Consider the following 15,317-nt stretch of genomic DNA (forward strand, 5'->3'; position numbering starts at 1 on the left):
CTCCTAGCTGTTCTCTAGTAGTCTCCTCTCCTAGCTGTTCTCTAGTAGTCTCCTCTCCTAGCTGTTCTGTATTAGTAGTCTCCACTCCACTCCTAGCAGTCTCATAAAACTTCTCAGACTATGAGTGCTGACCAGGTCCACCCTGTACATGTAATCATATTCATTATGATCTAAAAAGGGAAAACAGATCCTAGATCAGGGTAATATCCATAGTAGTCACTGGAACAGCACCCCAAGTTGATTCAATGTGTGTGTGTGTGTCAAAGCAACTTCATTCATTACTGAACAACAAGCTGAGCCAGATACTGAATGAACCTGATCTGATTAAACTGTCAGCTTCTGAAAGACATGCCGAACCCACATGGTGGTGAGTGTGACTTCCACTTCTAGTCACAATGCCTTCAAGGATGTAAAATGATTGCTACAATGTTATTATGGTTTGCTAATACCTTAAGAAAAATCTACAACTAATCCTTCATCAAGTGACACACAGTTAAAGCAATATAACTTTCATGCAGAAATAGGTTGGTCAGGTAGCTGGATAGAACCACAAATATAACTTAGATGTGATTTATATTCTACCACCCAACGCAGTCATATTCTGAGAGTTGTACAGACAGTTCAATACCTGGTGAAGCAGTATTCACAGTGGGCTCCTCTCTCGTTCACTGTCAGCACGTAGGAATAGGCAGGACAGACAAATACTAAGTCTCCGACAGCAAAGTGCTTCACAGCCCGCAGTCCCCTGCCCTTCCCCGGGCTAGCGAACCGCTCTGTCCCCTCTATACCCTCGTTCTTCATACATATTCCATTCATCTTTAATAATGCCGTGGTCTGTTGACCTAGCTAGCTATGCTACTTTTATATTGCTGCTTGCTTGTTGCAAGACTAGCTATAGCACTCGTGAAATGACGTTTGCAAGCCAGAGAGCTAGGCAACGTTGGAGTCCTCTTGCAAAAACACAACTATCAGACTTGCTAGCGGTTCGTAATTCCCAAGGGCCTTGTTTTGCAGTGTTGCTTGTATGTCTGTCAGCGGCTAACCAAGGTTCGTTTGCTGGCTGGTTTTGTATACACACTGACACCAAAAAATGTTCCAATATGTGCTGACACGAATGCCTCCTCTCTCCCCGATACCAAACGGAAAGGCTATCATAAACTAGCTAGCCTTTAGCTAGCCTAGCGTCATATGGCTAACTTCTCAACCCTACGACACGGAGCTACAGGATACCGAGAGGTCCTAATGCCCCGAAAGGTTCAGAGAGAGAAAGCGCTCAGACCAGGGTTGCAGAATTAATTTTTAACCTACCCAAAATTCCAAGATTTTCCAGAAGTACAGATTTGACAAATATTTGAAATCGGGAGTGAGTAAGAAGGAAATCCGCAATCTTCCAATCAGGATTTCTGGGAAAGTTAGCGGGAATTTTGCAACCCTCAAACAACATAAAATGGTTCAGACGTTGCTGGAGATAATCATTGACAATCTTGTACCACCATCGTGTGGCCAACAGATAGTATGAATTATATTTTGGCCAAACGATGGTGGTATAAGATTGTCTTAATTGAGCGTCGCATCAGTGAATTAGATAATGGGGGTTTGGCCATTAGATAATTAGATTATCTACCTCACTTGCTTTGGCAATGTTAACACATGTTTCCCGTGCCAATAAAGCCCCTTGAATTGAATGTTGTGTGTCGCCACCTGGTGGTCATAGTTGGTTCTTTATCTTTTTATAATACAGCCCTCTGCCTCCATCTTCTGGACAGACGATATGTTAAAGTTGTACATTGGAGTGTGCATTGTCCCATTGCAGCAATTTGTTGGACTAGTCACTTAGACGGAAAAACCCACACCCCAAAGCATATTTTCGTATTTTTTACACCCCTTTTCGATCCTGTCACATCACTGCAATTCCCCAACGGGCTCGGGAGAGGCGAAGTCATGCGTCCTCCGAAACATGATCCACCTAACCGCGCTCCTTAACACCCGCCAGCTTAACCCGAAAGCCAGCCGCACCAATGTGTCGGAGGAAACACCGTTCAACTGGCGACCGGCTCGCCACAAGGAGTCGCTAGAGCGCGCTGAGCCAATTAAAGCCCCAACCCCCTCTAACCCGGACAACGCTGGGCCACGGCCGGTTGTGGCACAGCCTGAGCATAAATGTACATGGGGCATGAGACCGCTAAGCCACTCGGGAGGCCAAAACATTTCCAACAAGGATCGAGTGATAGAGGTGTTTTGAAGTTACCGCTGAACGACAGGCGCAGCCATTAGTACTGGGTTTGCGCTCGCTAACCGCAAAGATGTTTCTGCAGGAGTCATGTAAATCCAGTTGGACTTTTTTATTGGCATTAGCAGAAAACACACTTCCAAGTGTTCCAGCGGAACGAATCCTTGGAAAAAGAACCAGTTATTTCACACTAGTCACCAGGTTTGGCCTCAGTTCAAATTAAAAGCAGTCAATTCAGGAAATTATTTGAATAAAACCATTCTTAAATTAAAAAACATTTAAAATAAATAGCTTCTACTTTTCAGTTTATTAAGATGTATTGAAAATGCATATTTAAATAAAAAAAATCAATTAATAAATAGTAATTTGTGATTACTTCCTGAATTGACAGCCTTCAATTCAAATTCAGCCCAACCCTGAGGGACCAACACCATGGCTGGGTTTCATTGAAATAAGAGCCTCTAATGTCCTGCAACAATAAGTGTCCAGTGTAGCAGGCCTGTAAAAACACTTTATAAGGTGAATCTCCATTGAACATGATTTTTAGGATGTATCTACATCTCAGACACTGGCCCTAGGAGATCTCATTTTATTTAAGCCGGAGAACCTGTTGCCAGACTAGAATTAACATAACACTCAAAGATTGTGGTATAACAAAGCAAAGTGACAAAATATACCCAATGATATGCTAGATGAAATGTTTAAAGAGCAAATAATTTCAGATCTATACACAGGGTTTCCACTCTTAAGATGCACAAAAAAATTCCACGACAAAAGGCCAAACAGTGTAAATGCAATTATTTTTCAATTTTTTTAATGACCATTGAATTTCCAAAACGTGATGTGTACAGGAAATTTAATAAAAAGAATGTAATACATTATTTAATACAATTGCATACAGTTAAGTGCCTTGGAGGTAAGAGCTGGGGGTTGTTTCTGGACAAGGCCCTGTTATCCTTCTCCTGAAAGCGTGGTCCCTCTCCAAAGCCTTTTATATTGTCCTGAGTGTGGACATCTACATTTATCTCAATGTACTGGTTACTACCTGAACTCTCCTTATAACCATCATCTAATCAGGATTAGAACGCTGCATCCCTCCTAACAGATCGGTCTACTTCCTGTGACCTCACAACCAGTCTGAGTACTCAGTCCACTGGTGATGAAAGAGTCTGATGAACATTGTGTTCCTGTTCAGTTCAAAGACGACCAGTCTGACTAGTCAGTCCACTGAAAGGAGTCCTGATGAACATTGTGTTCTGTTCAGTTCAAAGACGACCAGTCAGAGTACTCAGTCCACTGGTGAGGAGAGTCTGATGAACATTGTGTTCCTGTTCAGTTCAAAGACGACCAGTCTGAGTAGTCAGTCCACTGTGAGGAGAGTCTGATGAACATTGTGTTCCTGTTCAGTTCAAAGACGACCAGTCTGAGTAGTCAGTCCACTGGTGAGGAGAGTCTGATGAACATTGTGTTCCTGTTCAGTTCAAAGACGACCAGTCAGATAGTCAGTCCACTGGTGAGAAGAGTCTGATGAACATTGTGTTCCTGTTCAGTTCAAAGACGACCAGTCAGAGTAGTCAGTCCACTGAGGAGAGTCTGATGAACATTGTGTTCCTGTTCAGTTCAAAGACGACCAGTCAGAGTACTACGTCCACTGGTGAGGAGAGTCTGATGAACATTGTGTTCCTGTTCAGTTCAAAGACGACCAGTCTGAGTAGTCAGTCCACTGTGAGGAGAGTCTGATGAACATGTGTTTCCTGTTCAGTTCAAAGACGACCAGTCAGAGTAGTCAGTCCACTGGTGAGGAGAGTCTGATGAACATTGTGTTCCTGTTCAGTTCAAAGACGACCAGTCAGAGTACTCAGTCACTGGTGAGGAGAGTCTGATGAACATTGTGTTCCTGTTCAGTTCAAAGACGACCAGTCAGACTAGTCAGTCCACTGAGGAGTCTGATGAACATTGTGTTCCTGTTCAGTTCAAAGACGACCAGTCTGAGTAGTCAGTCCACTGGTGAGGAGAGTCTGATGCATTTGTGTTTCCTGTTCAGTTAAAGACGACCAGTCAGACTAGTCAGTCCACTGAGGAGAGTCTGATGAACATTGTGTTCCTGTTCAGTTCAAAGACGACCAGTCTGAGTAGTCAGTCCACTGGTGAGGAGAGTCTGATGAACATTGTGTTCCTGTTCAGTTCAAAGACGACCAGTCAGACTAGTCAGTCCACTGAGGAGGTCTGATGAACATTGTGTTCCTGTTCAGTTCAAAGACGACCAGTCAGAGTACTCAGTCCACTGGTGAGGAGAGTCTGATGAACATTGTGTTCCTGTTCTGGTAAAAGTTCAGGTAAGTCCGTCCATGGAATAGAGTCAAAAACAACCAGTCTGACAGGAAAACAACTGGCTGAAGGTGTAACAGTGGTGTCCAACATCCTCAAGGCAGGTCCACATGTTGAGGATGGAGTCAGACTTATGTCCCTCTAGTATGGCAAATAGAGGATCTGTGAATAAAATGAAGAAAAAATTATGCATTCACAGTGGCAATCAAGTTTCTGTGGCGGTTAAACCCGAAGTAGGGATATATGGGGTGTTAACCGAAGTAGGGATAATGGTGGTTAAACCCGAAGTAGGGATATATGGGGTGGTTAAACCCGAAGTAGGATATATGGAATGTCTGAACTCACCGGAGAGATGCACCTCCGTCATCATGACAGAAGTAGCGTCCTCAAGTCTTGGTCCTCTGGGAACAAGCCACTGTCCTGACATACTGCAGGTGGCCTCCTTCTCCACCACTAGAAATCACAGTGTTTAGTGCCAGTGTTAATCAAAGTGTTTAGTGCCAGTGTTAAATCAGTGTCTAGTGCGCAGTTGTTAATCTCATGCGTTAGTGCCAGTGTTAATCACAGTGTCTAGTGCAGTGTTTAATAGTGTTTAGTGCCAGTGTTAATCACAGTGTTTAGTGCAGTGTTAATCACAGTGTTTTTAAGTGCCAGTGTTAATCACAGTGTTTAGTGCCAGTGTTAATCACAGTGTTTAGTGCCAGTGTTAAAATCACAGTGTTTAGTGCAGTGTTAATCACAGTGTCTAGTGCCAGTTGGTTAATCACAGTGTCTAGTGCCAGTGTTAATCACAGTGTTTAGTGCCAGTGTTAATCAAAGTGATGTCCACTCCACATACAGTATAATAATTTGATAACATTGACATCCCCAATAAGCTCTTCTTCTAAGCCACAATGTCTGCGTTGAGGCAGGCAGCCCAATTCTGATCATTTTCAATTCATTTACATTTTGACAAATCACATCAGATCTTTTTAAAAGCTGATCTGATTGGTCAAAAGACCAATTAGTGAAGAAAACAAATTCAGAATTGGGCTGCCTGTCTAAAGTCAGCAACATTGTAAAAAAAAATCTGATTTAAAAAAAAATATATTTTGGGATTTAACATACCTTTAGGGATTTGGGGTTTTCACTTGTGTAGAGTTGAAAGTGTTCAGTCCAACAGGGAGAAGAGATGATACGACCACGCTGCTTTAGGGAAACTCTGCTGGAAACACAAGCTCATGTGTGAAGTTATCAGACCAAGCAAATACAGCTAATTCACAGTCATTTAAGTGTTGACATGAATGCTACTGGCACCAGTCAGATTCTATGAATTCTTCAAATGTTAACATAATTTACCCCCCTCCAAAAAAACTAACAAATGACTTGCATACCTTTTCATCCAGAGGCTCACGTGTCATAACTAGCTACCGATTCTGATTCATACGCGATGTTTGGAAGAAGGGGAGACTTGTGCACTGAGACGAGTGACTGAGTGAGAGGATCACTCCCAAAACAGAGAACAAAACAGAGAACAAAACAATTCTGATCGAACTGCAGTTCCTCACAATAAAATGACAGCTCTACGAATATCAGTGGAAGTATCCTTAAAATAAATAAATAATAATCTTAGTTTACGGTAGAATAAGTCCATGTTCAAAATCAGAACCTGTGGGCGACAGTAAGGCAGGTCTTGATCTCTAAATCTTTCCACAAAAAAAATAACAAAAAACAAAATAGCTGATTTAAAAAGAAGAGTATAAAAACACAATCTATCATAGTAGGTTATTTCACTCTTAGAAAATAAAATATCCTTGTCTTTTTATTTCTAACAAAAAAAGATGAGAGGTTCTTCTACAGAGGCGTGTAAAAGGTAGTGGAGTTTGTCTCGTCAATGAATACGTCGTAAAATGGTTAAGAAAAAGAAAATAAGTCTTATCAATAATCCTGCTGTATTCAGTCTCTACAGCAAGACTAGGGATTAAAAGTTAAACAGGAAGGAAGGCCAAGGGAATCTGCAAAAAATCCACTATTCAAAGACTAAACCCTTAATACGAATACATGTAAAATATATTGTCTCCCTATTTTCACTTAATCCTAAAAAGACTAGGCTACTCCTTTCTTGTGTACCAATTTCTGAATTGGTCCAAGAAATGCTGGTGTAGCGTCCCATTAAACATTTAACTACAGTATGCCTAATGAATACACATCTCCGTAAGGCTTGTTGACTCTGTTCCAGGGTGAGTACTAGAATGGAAGTCTACAGGGAGACCTAAAAACTAGTGTTACATTAGGACCCTTTCACATTCCAAGTATGAACTTTGGATCAATGTATAGGAACCTTTCACATTCCAAGTATGATCCAAAGACCGATGTAGAATTCAGTCATTTGAAAACACACTTTTTGAAACTTTGAAACTATTGTGATAAAGGCAGCCCAATATATGAAAGTAAAGTAAGTCATAGTATGGACTTCCTGTCCAGACTGAAGCTCCATCCTGTCCAGACTGAAACTCCATCCTGTCTAGACTGAAGCTCCATCCTGTCCAGACTGAAACGCCACCCTGTCCAGACTGAAACTCCATCCTGTCCAGACTGAAACGCCATCCTGTCCAGACTGAAACGCCATCCTGTCCAGACTGAAACTCCATCCTGTCCAGACTGAAACGCCATCCTGTCCAGACTGAAACTCCATCCTGTCCAGACTGAAACTCCATCCTGTCCAGACTGGAGCTCCATCCAGTCCAGACTGAAACTCCATCCAGTCCAGATTGAAACTCCATCCTGTCCAGACTGAAACTCCATCCTGTCCAGACTGATTCTGGGTGTTTCTTTCTACCACACAAGTGATCAACAGCCCTTCTTCCTTTTGGCAAAACTCTTGTCTCTGCAGTGATTTTAACACTGACAGTTTTAATTTTTTTTAGTCCAGAGCCATTCCCAAGTACGAGTCGTCTTCTTGAACTGACGGAATTTGACTTAGCCTTTTGCAGATTTTCAATAGCCCCCAAATCCTAGGATGTCTGATCTGTATTCAGCAAGGATTTGTTAGCATTTCTCCCCAGAACCAGTCTCAACTACAAAGCATTTTGAAACTTCAGTAAGAATCCACCTCGTGTTGCACTTCCATCACATATAACAATATCAATCTTCTTCTTTTTTTCAGGCAAATGAGAAACTGGCGTTTCACAGCGAGCAGATCAGACTTTTCTTTCCATCTTGCATCTTTTCTTTTTCCTGAGTTCTCAGTCAGGAAGTGCTTTTCTTTTTCCTGAGATGTCAGTCAGGAAGTGCTTTTCTTTCCCTGGCAGATCAGAGATGCTCTCCATCTCATCTCAATGAGGTTCTACTTGTCTGACAACTTTATTTTCCTTCTTGGCTATAAACATTTATTTATCCTCATTAAATCCCTTTTTTCCCCCTTGTTACTTCTGTCAGCCTATGGTATTTTGGCTCAAGTGATGCTGCAGGGACCTTCTGGTTATATCTGTGAAGTTGGCTCGATTTGACTTCCGAAAGGACCACTTTCTGCAGCTGGTAGTGGTGACTGTGGAAGGCTGAATAGATTTCCAGTCAGAATATTACTGGGTGTTGATCCATCTTTGATCAAATGCTCTTCAGATGTTCTGACAGTATCTTGGTCTTTGCAGAAATAAACCCGTTTGACCTCAGAGTGAAGATCTGACTCCTCCTTTATGTAGATGTCAGCAGGTCCATTATCCCGGCCAAGCGTCGCTGCTTCATCAGCGGAGATCGTTTCAACTGTCTCCATAGCGATAGTGTCTTTACCACGATGAGGATAAAACAGCCTCGCATCTTGTTCCATATTTTTTTCAGGAAAATAATCTGAAAGCACAGTTTTTTTTGCCTGGCTTTTAATCACACTTGGTATTATAAACACTTCTTTAGAGATTTCTCCTTTTCCCAAGAGCTCAGGTTTGTGTTTTGGAACCGTCACTTTACTCTAAATCCATAATTGAGCTTGATAACGTCTCTGATTTTGCAAACTAAGATCAAAATTATATTTTAGAATATCAAAGAGAATATACCCAAATCTTTTTTCTTTTTTATGATAGGATTTTATCTTAGCATATTTATACACCTCAAATATTACACCGTTTGTCAGCAAATTAAATTCCAGTTTCTTTTTAGAAGGTTTGGATGTAACATCAAGGTCCAGACCTATTTCCTCACAGAGTGGGTAGCACGCTTTGGCTTTCACCATTTCTTTGGTGTGAGACGTCACATTTGATTGGTCTAAGTTGGTAACAACAATTTGCTTCGTTTCATCAGTACAAAGCGCAAGGTCAGTCTCATCAGAGATTCTCTCTATTTTGACACAATGAGGTTCTACTTGTACGACTTCAAAAAAATGGCCTCCCTCGGTCTCCTTGGTTACTAACATGTCCGCGTCTTTCTTTTTCCTCATTAAATTCAATCTCCTCCTTTTTGATACTTCTTTCATTTGGTATTTCGGCTCAAGTGATGCTGTAGTGACCTTCTGGTTTGTGGACATCTCCGCAGGATTCTTTCGTTTGCGTGACGTCTTTAAGAAGAAGGCTTCATTTTCAAGTTCCCATCTCCATGTACCGTTTTTACCTGTCCTGCGCTGCAAAACTGCTCTTAACCTTCCCATTATATCTTCAGCCAGCTCAGTTTTCCCACTTTTTAAATCCAAATCAAAATTATGCTCGAGAACCTCACACACAATCTGCTTCCAATTTCCACACACTTGTGAGGCAAAATCAGCCAATTCAAACATTACATCTCTGGTCAATAGATGCAAGTCAAGTTTCTTAGTTTTCCCATATTTTGATTTCACAACAAGGTCAAGTCCTTTTTCCTTACAGATGGGGTAGAGGTCCCTCAATGCTTCTTCTACAGTGGGCATTATTAAGGATTGGCCCATTGTTCTATCTGTCTGAGTTGTGAAGGTCTTCGTCTGGACATGTTGAGGATAGACAATGCCCATATCAGACTCATACCGTGTGCAGATATCATTACGTCCATTTTCAGGGCCAAGGATTGCCGTCTCATCAGCACACCGTGTTACATCTGTCTCAGTAGARAAGCTCTCAGTCGTCACATGCAGAGGAGAGATCAGGCCCACAACAGGCTCCTCCTTTATGCAAATGTCAAAAGGTGTAGGATTTGACAAGCTGTTTTGCAAATAGAACTGTGCCCATTTAAGGGAGTATTCCAAAACTTTAACTGTCTTTGGATCAGGAAGTTCAAACACCTCTGTTAACCACTCAGGTGTTCTCTTGGAATGCACCTTCAGCATTTCTTTTAATTTCTTTTCTACCTTGTTTGAAAAGTCATATTGTTGTTCATTTTGTACACCAAGACCAAAGTTGTAATCTAGAATATCGAAGATAACATGAGGGCGAGATCTATTAATGTTTTTAGCATATTCTGACACCTCAAGCATTACACCAAATGTCAGKAAATGTAAATCRAGTTTCTGTTTCGCTCCWGATCCAACATTGAAATCTACACCTATTTCCTTGCACTTGGCGTATGGATCTTTCCAATATTTCCCAAACTTTCTTAGGTTGGGTCTTGAGTAACTGGCACGACACTGACGTATACATTTATCCTCTAACGTTTTCTGGCATTGTAGTCTTCGTCTTAAATTGGCATTGTAGTCTTCCTCTTCATCAGAGGGAAAGTTCAATGGCTCACAATATTCTGGAAGAATAGGCCTAGTAGATACAGCTAAATGACAGCTGCTTTCTGTAGCAGGTGRGGTTAGCACAGAATGAATGGCAGTACTATGGCTTGGGATATTAACATTGTCAGAGGGCAATTCATTATTGGTCTGGGTCTGTGTTTGGCTGGAAACCTGTGAAGTTGGGTTGATTTGAGCTTCAAAATAACCACTGGAGGTGGATGCATGTCCTGTCAGACTCAGAATATCACTGGACGGTGCTAAATGCCATGACTGCTCTTTGATTAAATTCCCTTCAGATGTGCCGATGGTATCTTGATCTTTACAGAAATAAACCATTTTGACAGCCCTGTTCTCCCCATCACTTGCACCGGTCATTTCAGGAAAAATACGTAAAATCTGCCCTTGGCTTGTTGTTTGGGGACTGATGGGAGGTACATGTGAATGCTCTTTCAGTAAACCCACATGGTAACCTGTTTCTGTGTTTCCTGACAATGTTGAATTTGGGTAATCTATCCAGGCATTAATCGAATCAGACCAAATGATTGTTTGGGATATCTCCCTCTCATCTTCCTCTAGCTTAACGTCAACATCCATTTTGCACCAATGTCTCTACAAAGACAAAGTAATCAAAACCCCCTGATGACATTAATCTCTAAATGAGCTAGACAGATAATGTAATTTCCACTATATAAATTACCTAGCCAAATGCCTGCAAATGCCTACATCGTATTTGGAGATGTAGCTATCTAGCGTCAGCTAACTAACGAACTATGAGAAACACTCTTTGCGCCACTTCGAYACAACTACGACCGGAAGTTACTTTTTCGTAGCAGATTAGTACAAATTATTACGCAACAGGTTATGAGAATCAATGTAGCAGGTTAGGACAATTTGGTTAAGGTTATGCAAAATAATTAGGGATAGCAAAACGGCCCTCCTAACCTGCTATTAAAATCATTTCCGGTCGTAGCTCTATCGAAGTGGCGAGAAAAAGAGTGTGTCCCAGCTAGCTAGGTTCGTTGTCCGTAACCTGCTAGACTAACTAACGCTTTACCTTTACAGGTGGAGGGCTACTGCAAATCCCTTGGCCTTCATTCTATTTAGATAAATGCTGCAAAATATTTCAAAAAACTTCGTATGCTAGCTAGTACACTCAAAACGCAGCAGCACGCACCGGAGTGGAATATTTACGGAAGTGTTTTGAAGTCGACGTCAGAGGGTTGTGGCTCCATGAAGTACAGACGGAAGTGATGACAATATTCGTTATCCTTTCGCCATGCGTTTTGGTCTTGGCTAGAAGGAGTACAGCTGCGGACAGAAGTTGATATTTGTATTTATTTTATCAAACAAATTGAAGTACTTGTTTCTCTCCAAATGGGTATAGAATACAACCTTTTAGTGTCAAGTAAGGGCTTTTTACACTATTAGAATTCACGTTCACGTCATTATGTGTTTTGGGACAGGCTGCKGCACCTATAAWTGRGTGGATAATAATATGAACACACAGCGTTGACATGGACATTTTAGTCATTTTGCAGACACTCTTATCCAGAGCGATTTACAGGAGCAATTAKGGTTAAGTGCCTTGCTCAAATGTACATCGGCAGATGTTTTACCTAGTCGGCTAGGGGATTCGGTWMCTGGCCCAACGCTCTGAACCGCTAAGTTAGCTGCATTAACAAGGGATTCACATTTTTTCCAAATGGGGTCCCCTGCATTTTCTAGTGTCAATTTGGGGTCATTTACAGAATAAGTTTAGGGACCCCTGACATAGCAGCATGGCTGGTTCCTGTCTTTGATATTAAGATGTACATTTCTTTATATGTCCTTAAAATCCAATCCTCTTTCTGTTAGGCTACTACCTGTCAATCTTTGTTATTTTGGCTCAAGTGATGCTGCAGTGACCTTCTGGTTATATCTGTGAAGTTTATTCTGATTTTACTTTCAAAATAACCTCTTTCTTCAGTCAATAGTGGTGACTGGTAGGCTGAATACAATTTCCTGTTAGAAAATTACTGGGCTGTAAATCCCAGCAACAAATAAATGTGTATTCTAGTTTATGGACACGTCTACAACCAGGAGCTCAAATTTATGGGAACAGAAATAATTTAAGAATGGGACGCCATGAAATTTGATTTTACATATATGGCCACTCCTCCGCCTTTCTGTAATCTGTCAGATTTGAAATACATTATAATAATTTACTTCAATGTCTTTATCAGAGACAGAACAATTTAACCATGTTTCAGAGAGAACCAGAATGTCAGGACATGAGTCCTGTACCCAAATGTAAATTGTATCCATTTTTTTCAATCATACTTCGCACATGTAGATGCATTATCTCAAGCACCTTACGAGATTCAAAGTCAGAGGGGGTATTAAGATCATTCCCATGGAAGCTAACAGGCATAGGATCATCTGCAGTTGTTTGTTGAGTGAACTGAGACGTTGCCAAGGTCCCTGGCCCACCGTATGAGAGCAGACTGAGCATTTGACAGACCTCCCTCAAGTTGCTGGATGCAGGAGTGGGAACTGGGAGAGCGGTGTTGGCAGAGCTCAGTCCACCCGGGTGAAGCTCCCGCCAAAAAAAGTGGAGCTGCTGCAGGGGACCGGAGTGGCTGCCAATGTGCCATTCTGGGGTGTGCACAGGGGGTCTTAGTATGGCTCCTGTTGCAGGGTTGGGGGCTGCCATGAAATTAAATGGCCTGGTATAACAGCAAAATGAGCTAAATGGAAACATCTAACTGCTTTACTCATTACATTATTGCAAATGCTCAGGCAGCTGCCATTTTCCATTGGGAAAGAAGCTCCACACAACGAAGGAGATAAAAAAACGAACAATTTAAACATCACCGATATAAATTCCCACTGTGCCCATGATAAAATGCAATGTGAATTGTGTTGTACTACTGAATGAAACTGTGAGGAGATGCACTCAGACAGCCTTTGTGATTTAACTTACATTATTCTACATTACTTTAGTTGGCTGCTTTTAGCTAAACTTGTACGCAACATAACCTATTCTGGGAGCTTATTTAATGTGTATGAACAAGAGGTACTGACAGGAAGCTCGACGAGAACGCTGATCCAGTGCCCGCCCCCCCCCCCCCCCCCCCACATAAAAAAAACTGATTGGAATAAAACCTCAAGGTAAGAACAAAACTGATTTGTGTGCAATAAAAATATATTTACACATGTTCACTGTTGTAGTGCCAACTTTGGGAACATGTGGTCCTTGAAAAACTCATGTAGTCCAGCAATATGTCTRCCAGAGGTCGTCACGCTGAATGGGGATGGAGGCTTTTGGTGGTCCACACTACGAAGAAGCAAGTGTCCCATCCGGTGATGTGGRGCTGACCTTGGACCTGGTGCCAGTAACGATGGTCTTCACGGAGGCAGTAAAACCTTCCCTCCTCTTGGAAATAGAAATCATTTGACTACACTACCTCTTCAATGGTAAGGTCCGTTGCACCATACGGACACTTGACCTCTACCACTGCTGTGGTGCCCACCAAACCATCCCGTGAGACACCCAAGATCCAAAACCCCTGCCCCAAAGCCCTGACTACTGTACATCCATCCCTGTAGCCATGTTGAATGCCTTGATGCCCTCCTCTTCGTTATCTGTGCTCCACTTTACAGAAAACAACCCCATCTAACCACTGTGAACTGAAGACCCTTTTTAGCAGCGACAGAGTAACGCGCTTGGCCCAAACCACTGCTCCAAAATGACCTGCCGTCAAACCTCCCCTCTCCTCATGTTGTGCCAGTTGGGGTGTGCTGTCCAACTGTTGCCTGCCGTATAGCCTCCCGCTGCTCCACCGACAACGCCATGCCAGCCAGGATGCCAGCATGCCCCAGGTGCCCTTGTGTGTGTGTTTTTTTTAACAATGTCCGGTACAGACAGAGATGACAGGGAGGGTAACGGTTGTTCTGGCTCAGGTTTAAGGAGACATGCCATTGCACTGATTTCTTTTGGGGGGGCACCAAAGAAAACAAGTGATACACAACAAATAAAATAACAACTTGACATTCAGCTGCAAAAAACAAAGCAGGAATTAGAGGATAGTATACAATCTAACAGCAATTTCACGAGAACATTCCAAAGTGCAATCGATCACATTTCAAATTAACAGTCAAGATAAGTCAGATAGTTACCTTTGAAGTGGATACAGGACGTAGTGTAACCAAAGGAACAGGTCATACTCAAGAAATGTTGAGCAGTCCCAGAGCTTCACAATCTGACTATTATTCTCGTAGCTCAACTCTCTCAGAGTACACAGACTAGACACACTTTAGGTGGATGCCCATATCGTGTAATCAGTACACGGTCAAGCTGATCTCTCGTTGTTATCCCGTCCCCTTTCACAAGCTCCTAATATAGTCTCAGGACATACCACGTACACAGCTGCTAGCTTATCTAAATAGGAATCTATTCTATCCACCTTCACCTCATTTCCTATCCTTCCGTGCCGTACTCTCATCCGAACGCTAGCCTTAGAGGAACCCAGTGGTGACGTTCAACAGACTACTCTCGTGCTGAGTAACGGTTATTATTTATTATAGTGTGGCTCCGCACCCTTGTTCATTCTAGAGAACCAAGACCAGTGTAGCCTGTACGACAAACAGCCTTACCTCAAGCTGCAAACACTACATACACAACAGGTACCACCATGCCAGTTGACGTCTACTCTTGACCGCTGTAGCTAGACTGTCTTCATGGCCTTGTTCACCTCTCGAGGAACAGTAACCAGTGCATTTATCGAGCACACAGTATGCATACAGTCGCTGCAGTCCTACGTTGTCTGATTCTAGTCACATCCGTATCGCTGGAGGACTGGTTCCAGACTACACTCCCACCGCATCGACAATGGAGACACTACAATCACGAGTCATACTTTAGTACATCCTGCATTCACACACGCAGTCCCTCTGGTCTGACGTCACAGTGCTAGATCAGGATCCATTACTGCACAGGTTAAGCCTGCTGTAGTACGAGCTAGTTGTTCAACAGCGCATAACTTCTAGGCGTAGATCCCCTAGGAACCGACATTCTCTCTTAGTTACAGGTCCACCTGATGATCTCAGCCATCATGTCTGTATTTA

The 15,317-nt window shown here is 42.3% G+C and overlaps 1 protein-coding gene and 2 long non-coding RNA genes across 5 annotated transcripts in view; all 3 read right to left on the minus strand.

Moving 5' to 3' along the window:
• LOC112074747 (N-lysine methyltransferase SMYD2-A-like) overlaps positions 1-1,224 on the minus strand; it is a 25,647-nt gene extending 24,423 nt beyond the window's left edge. Inside the window, 1 exon segment of the mRNA XM_070440648.1 lies at positions 629-1,224. Within this exon segment, the coding sequence (XP_070296749.1) occupies positions 629-816 (188 nt within the window). The 5' untranslated portion in view covers positions 817-1,224.
• Positions 1,225-3,027: 1,803 nt separating this feature from the next.
• On the minus strand, positions 3,028-4,237 carry LOC139025508 (uncharacterized). Its single transcript, XR_011477098.1, has 2 exons — positions 3,528-4,237; positions 3,028-3,457 (listed from the first exon to the last, which is right to left on the minus strand). It is a non-coding gene; the product is annotated as an uncharacterized lncRNA (long non-coding RNA).
• A 651-nt stretch (positions 4,238-4,888) lies between these two features.
• On the minus strand, positions 4,889-11,436 carry LOC112074748 (uncharacterized). 3 transcript variants are annotated; one of them, XR_002894826.2, is made up of 4 exons: positions 11,386-11,436; positions 5,932-6,243; positions 5,666-5,759; positions 4,889-5,011 (listed from the first exon to the last, which is right to left on the minus strand). It is a non-coding gene; the product is annotated as an uncharacterized lncRNA (long non-coding RNA). The 3 variants fall into 3 exon arrangements; XR_011477099.1 differs by lacking the exon at positions 11,386-11,436 and having other exon boundaries at positions 5,932-11,259; XR_011477100.1 differs by lacking the exon at positions 11,386-11,436 and having other exon boundaries at positions 5,666-5,762; positions 5,932-11,259.
• Between the last annotated feature and the right edge of the window lie 3,881 nt (positions 11,437-15,317).

The sequence above is a fragment of the Salvelinus sp. IW2-2015 genome, unplaced genomic scaffold (assembly GCF_002910315.2).
Source record: "Salvelinus sp. IW2-2015 unplaced genomic scaffold, ASM291031v2 Un_scaffold2794, whole genome shotgun sequence".
NCBI classification, from domain to species: Eukaryota; Metazoa; Chordata; class Actinopteri; order Salmoniformes; family Salmonidae; genus Salvelinus; species Salvelinus sp. IW2-2015.